This window comes from Arvicanthis niloticus, chromosome 2 (assembly GCF_011762505.2).
Source record: "Arvicanthis niloticus isolate mArvNil1 chromosome 2, mArvNil1.pat.X, whole genome shotgun sequence".
NCBI classification, from domain to species: Eukaryota; Metazoa; Chordata; class Mammalia; order Rodentia; family Muridae; genus Arvicanthis; species Arvicanthis niloticus.
Window position 1 is genome coordinate 6248013 of NC_047659.1, and position 12524 is coordinate 6260536.

Here is a 12524-nt window from a genome sequence, read left to right on the forward strand (position 1 = left end):
AACTCTCAGCCCCCCAAAAAACTTTTCCCCCTCCTAAGCTGATTCACAGGCAGCATGTGATCCTGGGGTGGGGGTGGAGAATCTCACTGAGCTCCTTTATGTTTAGATGAAGTTCTAAGGACTTTGAAGAAATCCAGCCACCTGTCCTAACTCCAGGGAAAACTCCAGTATCATCCCAAGCCACGTCAGCGTCTGTTAGTACTTTTGTCCCTGCCACTCAGTTCAGGCTACACCAATTCCCAGCCCCACTGCAGAGAAGCCACAGGCAAGTTAGTTTGCTACTCTGACCCACTGTCTCCTCTCTGAAAACATGAAAATATAAAAGTTCTAAAAGGACAGGCGTGCATGCACATGCTACATAAAGCTTATCTGGCCTGTGATCAGGATACCCTTTGCTTGCTGAGGGATGGACACCCACTGGTGACTGTTGCTAAGTATGGCATAGGCTCTCAGGCATGGCAATGGGAGAGCCTTGGCTGTCTGGACTCCACTAGTTCCTTGGTCTGGCTGATCCCTGGTTACATTATCTCTGACTTGCTGTTAGTGAGAACACAGGACCAATTAGCAGCGCAAACAATTAAGATATGCAAGGTGGTGCATGCCTTTAATCCCAGCGCTTGAGAGGCAGAAGCAGGAGGATTTCTGAGTTTGAAGCCAGCCTGGTCTACAGAGTGAGTTACAGGACAGAGCTACACAAAGAAACCCAGTCTCGAAAAACAAAAACAAAACAAAACAAAAAAAAAAGATATGCAAGGGCATGGGCACCCCCTCCCCAGAAGCCCTCATTAAAATGCATCAATAATTAAGCATGTCCTTTAATAGCTACATTTCTAGCCTCCAGACATGTCTCTGTATAGGCCTCAGGTTACAGCATGCATTGATACCTGTGTTATGGGTTTCTGTACTGGTGACGAGGCTTGACAATCCCACCCTGATTGTAACGCTTGCATGGGAGAGTGAAGTGAAGCTGGGGGATTCCCAATGTCTGAGCACTGAGATGACATCTCCCCAGCTGAGACTACACCCTATACAAGCCCTCCTCACATTCCTCCTTGAAGTAAGGCCTGACCCTCCCTCTCAGGCCTACATCAGGCTGACCCTGCTACAGAAGAAAAAGGCAGGGGTTAGCTGTGTGCATGCAAAACGCCCTTGATATCTAAGTGGTCAGGACATCACTGGTCCTTCAAAGGCCAAGAACGAATCACAGTGAGTCAAGAGATCAGGAATCGGTGTGACGGAAGTCAGTACTCAGGTGCAGGGTGAAGGCAGGAAGATCAGAAGTTCTAAGCCATCCGTGGCTCCATAACAAGTTCTAGGCCAGCCTGGGACACATGCCGTGTTGTCTCAAATAATAATAAGGCCTTGTTGGCCTCCAGCAGTAGATGTAAGGTCTGATAGCAGGACACAGTAGAGCAAGCATGGGTACATGGGTACATGGAGAACATGGATTCTGCACGAAACATAGCCAGAGGATGGCGAGACTGCTGCCCAGGCTTCTGATTTGTCTAGAAGCACACGGAGTCCACTCTTTAAGTGCAGTCCCTCCCTCTTTCTTTTGAATGGAATAACCCATTCAAACATTTAAAAGTCTGTGTGTGTGTGTGTGTGTGTGTGTGTGTGTGTGTGTGTGAGAGAGAGAGAGAGAGAGAGAGAGAGAGACAGAGACAGACAGAGAGAGAGAGAGAGAGAGAGAGACAGAGACAGAGACAGAGACAGAGACAGACAGAGAGACAGAGAGGTATATATCAGAAGATCTCAGGTGTTGGCTGTCATCATCCACTTCATGCCCAGAGTGCCTCAGAGCATCCTCCCACCTCCCACCTCCCACCTCCCACCTCCACCTCCGCCTCCCATCGCTCTGTGGGGGTGCTTCGGATACAGGTGTTTGTCCAGTTTTACATGGAATCTGGGGATCCAAATCCAGGCCTTTACCCTAACGTAGCAATTACTCTGCCCACTGAGCCACCTTTCTAGCCCTCTCTCCTTAAAAATCTTACACGAGACAAGGGAACCTCTCTGCCTTGTCCCCTGTCCCTCCTCCACTCGTGACCATGAGTCATGTGGCTCTGTCTTCCAGGTGCCTGCTCAGAGCTCTGCTTTTGGAGCGCTCTGAAGCTTGTGCCTGCAAGGCACCTCTCCTGCTTACAAGTAGAAACTTCACTACAAAGAAAGTGACTGGGGGATTGCAAAGTTGGGTTCGACACCCACATGGTACAAGATGCTGCACAAGCCTGAGCTTGTGGGGTGTCTGGCAAAGAGGGGTGCACCCATGGGGGATACAGAAGATGGGGGCAGTCAATATTCAGTCTTTGCACTCTCCATTTCTTCTGCCTGCCATGGGTTAGCACACTTGACTTGTGTGTCTCTAGGTTGTCTGAGACTTTCTTTTTGACATGTCTGTAGAGGTATGTGGGTGTTAACACGTCTGTAGAGGTATGTGGGTGGAGCCTTCATTTCCTTCATTATTTATTTATTGAACTAAATCACTCTAACAGTTCTTGGGCAGTGGAGTGTAATCTGATTTGGTTTTCAACATGCTTTTAAAGTAAAGAAATAAATACAGAGGAAGCTTGTTAAACTTGACCACCAGGGAATAGGCCTTGGCCCCATTACAGGGCGTGGTGATGGGTTTTTAACTGTTCCCAAGCATTTAAGTCAGAAGGGAGAGGGGCTCACTTTGGAGTCCGGGCAGCACCAAGCCCTTCCCGAAGCCATTTAACCTCCATTTACAAAGAAATAAAAGGAAATTGATGCTGATCAGGCCAGCTGGGGGATATTTCTGATCCGTAAAAGCCCTTTGCCTGCAATTTGTGAAGTGGCCCTGTCACATGGGAAGGGCCTCACTGATAAAGATGAAGCTTTATGGTCCAATACGCACAGCTAACAGCAACCTAATGCCACATTTTCATTTCTGTGCAATTAATGTTAATGTCGGCCACGAAATTGTCATTAAATACCATTTTAAAATCCATTCAATTTGCATATGCAAAGCTCATTTACCATCACGGGAGATGCAGCCGGCACTTCATCACGTCCTTACCCTGGAATTGGGGCCACTCCATTTTACAGCAATTTAAGATTTTTATATTGAGAGCTGATGGTAATGCATGCCCTTTTTGAGCCTAGCTGACTCGAAGGATGGAAAGCTGAAGCCCCCCAAGGACCAGAGGTTTGGGGGCGGGGGGAGGTGTATCATACCAACGTTAGGAAGAGGAGGGAATCTGAGGATGAGCTTCAGATAAAAGCCTGCCCACCTGACTGTACACCTGACTCTATCAGCTCACAGCAATGCTGTGTGACTTGGGGCACTCTCGGTACCTCTCTGAACTTTCTTTTTTTTTTTTTTCTCTCTCTCTCTCTTTCTGACCTTTCTACTTCTCCTGTTTTCAATAAAAGCTCTCCATCAAGTGATTGCTATTGTATGTTCTAATATTAAATGTTTTGGAATAGACGTCTACCAGGTTAAGAATCTGGGCCCAGCTCTGACATGTATGAATTTGGGAAGGTCAGTTGACCCTTTCTGGCCTCCCATGGGTCAACTGAGCCCTTTGCTAGCCTCCAGTGAAAGCTCTAATGACAAAAAATTAAGTTGACATGAAGGTTTTTAGAAAGATGGGGAGAAAGAAAGCCAGGTTTCTGGTGTGTGCCCCACCTCCATTACATAGGAGGAGAATTCCCAACTGAAAAAGACTGTCAAAACTCAAGACACAGATCACATGCTAGAAGCCCATATATAAATTAGGAAATATAGGGAGAAGAGAAAGATAGCTCTCAAGGTCACACAGAAGGTGGCTCACTAAACACGGCTCTGAAACAAGCTGAAAGCCTCCCTGTTCAGTGCTCTCTCCTTTGGGGACTTGGGGACAGGGGCAGAACTGGTACCTGAGGCTGACTCCTGACCTAGACTATTCCCCTGATACCAAACTGTCTTGAGGACTCTGGGCTAGGTTATCGTATCTACAGTCTGCAAGGACAAGGTGAGGGCACCTTTGCCAAGTTGAGCTGCATCAATCCAAGAACACAGGTGACCAGCGGAATGCAGAAGCAACTTTTCAGTGTATCTCACCACTACCACATTACTACCAGGATACTACCACATCGTTATCATGCCACTACCAGGTCACTACCCAGTCATTACCATGTTATTACCATATTGCTACCAGGGCACTAACCACATCACTACCTAGTCACTACCTCTTCGCCACCACGTCCCAGGTTTTCAGGTTGTGTGCACAGAAGTGCATTTCTAGTGGGAGATGGGTGAGCTAATGACAAGGGCCTGCTGAACTGGCCTCTGAGGAACAAGAACGTTTTTCCTAGCAGGATGGTGTGAACCAAAGTTCCCAGAAAAAGCTGCACCCATGTTAACATTCTAAAAGGCTGGTTGACAGACTAGACCATCAGTGATTGCCCAGAGACTGTTGCAGGCCCAGGGCCAAGTTATCCTGGGCTATCCTAAGACTCCTTGACAGCGCTTCATTGTCTATCTGGATCTGAGCTAGCATTCTTTTGTAAGTAAGGTACACACAGAACCCCACTTCCACCAACCCAAAGACTAAGAATGTCATCAGATGGCATCTGAGGCCTAAGCAGAAGCTTCCCTGCCACGATCAGGTGGGCTGTGTGTGTGTGTGTGTGTGTGTGTGTGTGTGTGTGTGTGTAGGGGTGAGTTTCATGTTGGGAAGGTGAACAATTGTAAAAATAATGGTATTGGCTGATGGTGACAGGAATGTGCTGGCTCACACTGGTTAAAGTGATAGGTCTTATATTACCTGACTTTACCATGATAAACACATGAGGAAGAAGATTATCACCAACCAAGAAGCAACAAACAACCAGGAGGAAGTGGCATAGCCAACTGCTTGGGGCCAGGGGAGTCCGAGTTCCTGAATGGCCAAGCTTGATCCTGTGGCCTGCCCTGGAATCAGGCTGAAACAGGTACCCATCATGCACATGGGCTGATGATAGGGAAAGATGGGATCCAACCTAAGTCCATAGAACTAGGGAGGGGTCAGTTCTGGAAGCTGAGTGAGGCCTGGTGTGGGGGGTGGGGGGGTTGGGGGGTGGGGAGAGGTGGATTCTCTTGGTCTGAAGTGAGTGATTGAGCCCCAGACTGGTCATGATATTGCTATAGAAAACATGAGGCCAGAGGGTGCCCCTCTCAGAGTAACCCATGCTTCTGGGGTACAGATTAGATTTTTCACATTTATCTGGTGGTCAGGAGATTTTTTCATTTCATAAGTCAAACACTAATGATACAGGTTACCATGGAAAAGTCAAACCGAAACGGTTTATTTTTACTTTCTGCGTGTGTTTGCCTGCATGCATGTATATGCACCACGTGTGAGGAGTGCCCACAGAGACTGGAAATAACATCAGATCTCCTAGAACTGGAGTTATACATGGTTGTGCGCCCCCATGTAAGTGCTGGGAACTGAACTTGGGTCGTTTGCAAAAGTGATATGAGCTCTTAAGCACTTGAGTCATCTTTCCTGCCCCCAATCTCCTCCATCTTGGGTCTACAATCTGAATCCTGCCACTTTAAGCAAACACACAGCTCACACGCACTGAGGGCTTGCTGTGTCCAGTTCCTGTAATAAGGTCTTAAGACCTCTTAGCAAGGGGAGGCAGCGGTCACAGCTTTGATCCCATTGTACAGGTATGAGAACTGAGGCAAGGCCCTGGCTAGTCATGGTTCAGACTCAAGTCCTGGTACTTTTGTGGCAGGCTCTTGCTTGTCTGAGCTCTCTTTCCGGCACAAGTTGGCATTTTTTGGTTGTTTTTGTTTGTTTGTTTTGATTTGAGACTGGGTCTTATGTAGCCCAGGCTGGCCTCAAACTTGTAATATGGGCAATGTAGGCAAGAATGATGGTGAATTCTTTTTTGTTTTGTTTGTTTGTTTGTTTGTTTGTTTGTTTGTTTTTTGAGACAGGGTTTCTTTGTGTAGCCCTGGCCGTCCTGAAACTCACTCTGTAGACCAGGCTGGCTTCAAACTCAGAAATCCGCCTGCCTCTGCCTCCCAAGTGCTGGGATTAAAGGCGTGCCACCACTGCCTGGCATGATGGTGAATTTTTATCCTGCCCCTGCCCACAAAGTACTGGGATTACAGGTGCATGCTACCACACTTGACCTTGAACTCGTGAGGGCAGATTCCTGTCTTTACAAATGCTTAAAGAACCAGAAAAATCACTGGCCAGTGTCCAACCTCTTCCTATTTCCCACTACATCTTGGCTCCAGACACTCGAATGCTCTGCTTCTGGCCCCCAGCTCCCTGGTAGCCATGGGGAAGGTTGTAGCTGGGTTCCCAGTCCTTACCGTGAACGGATCCCAAAGGTCATGTTGGGAGGGATGGGGGGTGGCTCCTTCTGTCGCCGGTCTTCCTGGTCGTTGATTCGGACGTCATTCAGTTCACGGTAGAGCATGTTTTCCCGGGCAGTCACCAGGCCAGCTTTGACAGCCCCACGGTTCATGGCAATATAGTTCCGGGTCAGCTCATGGGGGCAGGTGGGTTGCTGCTTAAACACATTCCAGTGCCCAATAGCTGCAGGCAAGGGTGGGAGTCAGTGGGAAGAAGGTACCTGGAATTTCTAAAGGGGGTACAGGGCTCCCATCCCCCCCCCCCCCCGCAGGGGACAGCAAGGCCTGGCCCTGGCAAGCAAGCCACCTGAAAGGAGGGATAGGTCTCCCAGAGATCCCACAGGAGGCCTGGGATGGTCAGCTTTCACTGTCAACTTAGTTTCAAGAGGGACTGTCTACATAGGGTCAGCTGGGGGGGGGGGGGTGTTGTCTAAATAAGTTCATGGAAGTGGAAAGAGCCAGTCTGCTGTGGGTGGCACCGTTCTAAGACAGGGATTCTGGACTGTGTGAGAGTGGAGAAATCAACCTGACACAGGCTAGCATGTGAGCAGGCACCCGTTCATTTTCTGCTCCGGATAGAGGATGTGACATACCTAGCTGCGTTACACGCCTGCCTCTAAGACTCCCCTGCAGCCACCTGGGATTATAAACTAAGGAAGCCCTCTTCTCCCCGAAATTGTTTGTTATCCAGCTTGTTTCCCCCATGACAGGGTTTCTCTGTGTAGCCCTGGCTGTCCGGGAAATCATTCTGTAGACCAGGCTGGCCTCGAACTCAAAGATCCACCTGCCTCTGCCTCTGCCTCTGCCTCTGCCTCACTAGTGCTAGGATTAAAGGCATTCACCACTGCACCCAGCTTTGTTGTCAGAATACTTTATCACAACAAGAACCAAATTAGTAGGCTTTGACTTACCTCCAGTCTGACAGAAGACTGGAGACTTGGCCCTGAGACTGCTCAGTGCTTGCTTCACGGTAAAGAGTGAGGACAGCGCCATCTGGGGGCGGGGGTATCTTTGCTGGTTCCCCTGTGCCCTTCGGCCATGGTCTACCAGGGATACCACATCTGATCCAGGATATTATCTTTCACTTTTATTTTCCCTTGGCCCCTGCCAAGGGACTTTATTGAAGCTGGCTGAGAGTGGGGAAAAGGTGGGAGCCCCCAATCCACTTCTCAAATCCCATGCTCCCACAGATGCCCACTCACCTTCAGGGACCCCTCCGTCCAGCCCTCGGATGTAGAGTCCATAATTAAAGTTGACACCAGGCAGGCTGCAGCTTCTCTCCCTGGGCTTGCCAAGCTCCGCCTGTTGAGGAAAGAGGGCTAAGCTAAGACCTAGCTGGAGTGAGCACTGTCTCCCCCGCAGCAGAGGTGATAAGGGCTTTTCCTGTGTAAAACAAACTGCATGTGGGGTCCTGAAGCACCTACATGCCACAGACAGGAAGAGCAGCTAGCCGGGTCTTTCCTAGAACTGGGAAATAAGATCAAGAAGACAGAGGGAGGTGGCAGGAGAGGGCCAGCTTCCACGCCTAACAACGTACACTGGCTGGGACAACACAGGTGTCTGGAGGGTGCCTTTCACCCTCTTGGCACCTGGACAGTGAATCCTACCTTCTGGATCTGCAGAAGCTCTTCCTTGACTCCCAGGAAGTCATCATTGTCAGCCACAGACATCCCTCCACTTTATAGAGCAATCACCCACAACCCCTAAGGGATGGGGTATCTGCCCAGGGCAGGCAGATTTCATCTATGTGAGAGACGAGGACCCTCACATAGGAATGAGCAACAGAGACTCACAGAAAGCCAGACAGTTTCTCTTATGATCTTACAAGGTTGGGCGCCAACCTAGACAATGGTGGACATGCGTCAAGCACAGAGAAGAGCCATGCAACCCAGAGGGCTGCTCCCTTCTTCCTTTCCCCTGTTGCCTGAGTACAGGGGTGGGGTAGGGTGAGCAAAATCTTACACATCTGCTGCTTACATTCCTTCCTTTTTTTAACATTTATTTATTGCAGGGGTGGAGGGTGGCAGTCAGAGGGTATCTTAATCAGGGTCACTGTTGCTGTGATGAAACACCATGACAAGTTGGGGAGGAAAAAATTTATTCAGCTTACACTTCCACAAGTGTTCATCACCAAAGGAAGTCAGGACTGGAACTCACACAGAACAGGAACCTGGAGGCAGGAGCTGATGCAGAGGCCATGGAAGGGTGCTGCTTACTAGCTTGCTCCCTCCTCGTGATTTGCCCAGCCTGCTTTCATATAGAACCGAGGACCACCAGCCCACAGTTGGCATCACTTACAGTGGGCTGGGCCCTCCAGCATCAATCACCAATTAATAAAATGCCCTAGAGGTTTGTCTGCAGCCTGACCCTATGAAGGCATTTTCTCAACTGAGCTTCCCTCTCTGATGGCTATAGCTTGTGTCAAGCTGACATAAAGTTAACCAGCACAGGAGGCAGCCAGTGGGACTCCTCTCCTTCCGTGTGAGTTCCGGGAACAGAACTCCGATCCTTGGGCTCGGCAGCAAACACACCATTTACCTGCTGAGCCATCTGACTGGTCCATGTTTATCTCTTCTCAACAGACCCTGCATGGACCTATCCCTGCTCTATTACACCCTGCTCATCTTAAAGCTTTTCAGGTACATGAACTGTGTTAGTCTGTAAATTGTTAAGGGAACTTGGCTGTTAGTAATTCTTAATAATTCTTGACTCTAAAGGTTTGGTTTGGGTGAGGATAGCTGGGCTGGCAGATGCCCGCCTCCAGGGCTCAATGTTTTCAGTTTTTCTCTAGGTGGGCCCAAGCTGACAAGACAGTTCTATCTTGACAATGGACCATTCTATGCTATTTTTTACACTCAAGACTGGGCTCTTTCTTTTTTTCTTCTTCTTCTTTTTTTTTTTTTTTTTTTTTTTTTTTTTTGGTTTTTCAAGACAGGGTTTCTCTGTATAGCCTTGGCTGTCCTGGAACTCACTCGGTAGACCAGGCTGGCCTCAAACTCAGAAATCCGCCTGCCTCTGCCTCTCAAGTGCTGGGATTAAAGGCGTGCGCCACCACGACTGGGCTCTTTCTTAATCTCTACACCTCTCTAGATCTAAAGTTCCCCTTGGCTGGAGACCCTGACCTGCCTGCACCCAGAGCACCTCCAGTGCCTCCCTCTTCCTATATGGCCCGTGGTTCCTTCCATGCCTGGTCTCATTCACTTCTTATAGTCATCTAGTTCGGTGGTTCCCAACCTGTGGGTCATTACTCCTTTAGGGGTCAAACAGCCCTTTCACGGGGCCAAAAATCAGATATCCTGTATATTAGATATTTATATTACGATTCACAGCAGTAGCAAAATTACAGTTATGAAGTAGCAACAGAAATAATTGTATGGTTGGAGTCACCACAACATGAGGAAGTGTAGTGAAGAGTCACCGTGTTAAGAAGACTGAGAACCACTGATCTAGGGTTCAGGCTCATCACCCCCACTTTTCAGATGGGAAGGCAGAAGTTGCATAAAGCCAGAGTAGGAGACGAAGCCACTGGGAACCCCAGCTTTCTGTCTTCAGCCCATGGGCTAAGTGAATGTCAGGGCCATGAGGCTTTCTGGCACTCAGCCTGTGGACACACGTTTGAGGGTGCGTCTATGGAACAGGCTGAGGGCACGCACACCCCTCCTCAGTGGCTAGGTTGTCTCCCAGGATCTGCCCATGCTAGCCACACCGGGTCATTCTGAGATTCTGGCAGCTCCCAGCTTACGAGGTGTTCCACAGTGTACTCTCAGCAGGCTGGGGTGTGGAGGAGCAAAAGTTAGGGTGGACTCTTTAGGACTGCTCACAGCTCTGCCTGGCTGTCCAGGAGCTCGCCTGCAGCCCTGGCTGCCTCTGCAGCTCTGGCTGATCCCCAGCCCCGTAGCTGAGGGAGGGCAGCCACCACCGTCGGCTGATAGATCAATAGGCATTCCAGTTTCACCTCCTACCCTCTTGGCCTGCCCTTTACCCTTCAAGTTGTGATTCTGCTGCCACACCCTCTTCCCCAAATTTAGAGTGGTCCCTCCCTCATCTGAGTTGTTTGCATGTTTCTGAGCTGGGGTCTTATGTAACCTAAGATGGCTTCGAGCTCACTAATAAGGCAAGGGTGATCTTGAATTCTGATCCTCCTGCCTCCACCTCCCAAATGCTTGGATTCCAGGCTTGAGTTGCCATGCCTAGTTTATGTGGTGCTGGGGGTTAAACTCAAGGCTTTGTGCATACTAGGAAAGAGCTCTACCAACGCCCTACAGCCCCCGCTCCTGAAGGTCATTCTTTCATCCTGTCCCACTCACTGAGGCTCTTCCTCCTGGTGACACATGGCAGGTATGTAACACCACCACATATTGGGAGAAGCCCAGGTTGTGGCTACTGTCTGGTAAGTGGACCAGTGAGAGGAGACGACAAAACGGTGGTCACTTCACAAAACAGAGCTTAGGCCAGCTGGACACAAGATGGCTATGTCTCAGTGAATGGTAAAGAGGTCAGGAAAAGAGAACCATATTTCAAACTGACATATTATGGAGAATCTAGCAGGCATCCAGCAAGGGGAGGGAAGCCCAGTAAATATAAGGGCTTCCTGGATGCAGAGGGCCCAGCTACTGCTCTGGAGCTATCCAGAGGCAGAGGAGACGCCGAGGGGATTCTGGGTCCCTCCCTGGGCTGTGTGACACCAGCTAAGTGTGGCACATGTGGGCTCAGGGAGCTCCTGACCCTGAATTCTAGACCAGGACCAACAAGCCATGACAAGTGTCTGAGGCTAGCTGACACTGTGCTGCAAGGAGACTTGAGGCCATGTGTAGGACCGTGAAAGGACTGAATGGTTTCTGGTTAAGTACTGGCTAGAAATCTCCGGAGAGCCGGCAGGGTTCCCTGCAAGGGATGGCATGCATTTCAACATGCTCCCAGACTCTAGGCTCCTGACTCAGAGGCTGCAGACCTCCATTGCCTTTCAGGCACATAGGACAATGCCCCCTAGGCCCTCCACAAGTAGAGGACATGACTGTGACTACGGGCCACAGAACCTCAAGATAGATCTCCATATTCATGAGATACCTAAAGGCCAGAGGGTGTAGCCAATTAAACTTCCTTCCCAGACCCTCCTCCTTACAAAAGGTATCTAACCTCAGGCCCACCCTGAAAATACCAGGGTAGAGTTTCATCCTTTTTCCACCATGACAAAAAATATTTTAAGACCACAGCCTATTTCTCTTCTTTGGGACCCCCTGTGGGGTGCCATGGAGAAGGTTTTCAACTACCAAGCTACCACCTAATCTCCCACAGACAACCTCTCTATGTTCTCAGCCATGGAGGCCACCAACCCAAGCAAGCAAGCTGAGCCAGCTGTGACCCAGCCAAGTGAGTCACTGCAATCAAGACTCTCATCCCCAAGAGACACAGCCAGAGTTCAATCTCCCCCCTCTCCTCTGTGGCTGCAGGCTACCAGCCCATATGCCCCCACTTTGGTCTCAATCTTTCCGTGGCCTCCCAGGGCCTCCCGAGAGCCCAACGGCCTGAGAACCAACCAGTTCCTGGCCACCTTTTGGCCTGGGGACCCCCAACCCAAAAGCTCTGGCTCCCCGCAGGACCTCAGGCTGTGCTCTTCCACCATGAATGGAGTCCCATGGTTGACATAGCCCGATGTCCACCAGTTGCCAGTGTAGAGTGAACACAGTCAAATTCCCGAGCCTCTGCCTCACTGAGTGGCTCTAGCCCCTTGGGGAGGGGAGGGGCAGACGCAGAACCCACAATTCAACCAACAATGGACCCATGCACACTACAACCCAACAGCCCTGGTGATCTCCTGCTCTTCCATGGCAACCCCACTCTAACATTTGTGGAACTGATGTCACTGTCACAAATCTCAGCTTTGATGGGTCACATGGGTCCCCCCAAGCAGTAGGCCTCTCATCTTAGGAAACATAAGAGATGATGGCTTTCAAAAAATGTCTCTGAACCAGCGATCAGGCTGGGCTATAAAACGGTCCTGGGGCAGGCAGCACAGTAGATTGTTGAGCCATGAGGATATTGGGAACACCCTCCCCAAACAAAGAACTACCATGCTGTCTGTACTGAAGTAAGAAACAAAGAAAAGAATAAACATTTAGGGGCCAGGCAGTGGTGGCTCATACTTTTAATCCCAGCAGATGCAGGT

General features: G+C 49.7%; 1 protein-coding gene across 1 annotated transcript in view; it reads right to left on the minus strand.

Annotated features, from left to right (window-relative positions):
- Positions 1-12524, minus strand: part of Cfap77 (cilia and flagella associated protein 77) — a 116998-nt gene that overhangs the window by 46478 nt on the left and 57996 nt on the right. Inside the window, exons 2-3 of the mRNA XM_034496450.2 lie at positions 7561-7660; positions 6317-6542 (exon numbers count right to left, since the gene is read on the minus strand). Of these exons, the coding sequence (XP_034352341.1) occupies positions 6317-6542; positions 7561-7660 (326 nt within the window). The remainder of the gene's footprint in view (positions 1-6316; positions 6543-7560; positions 7661-12524) is intronic.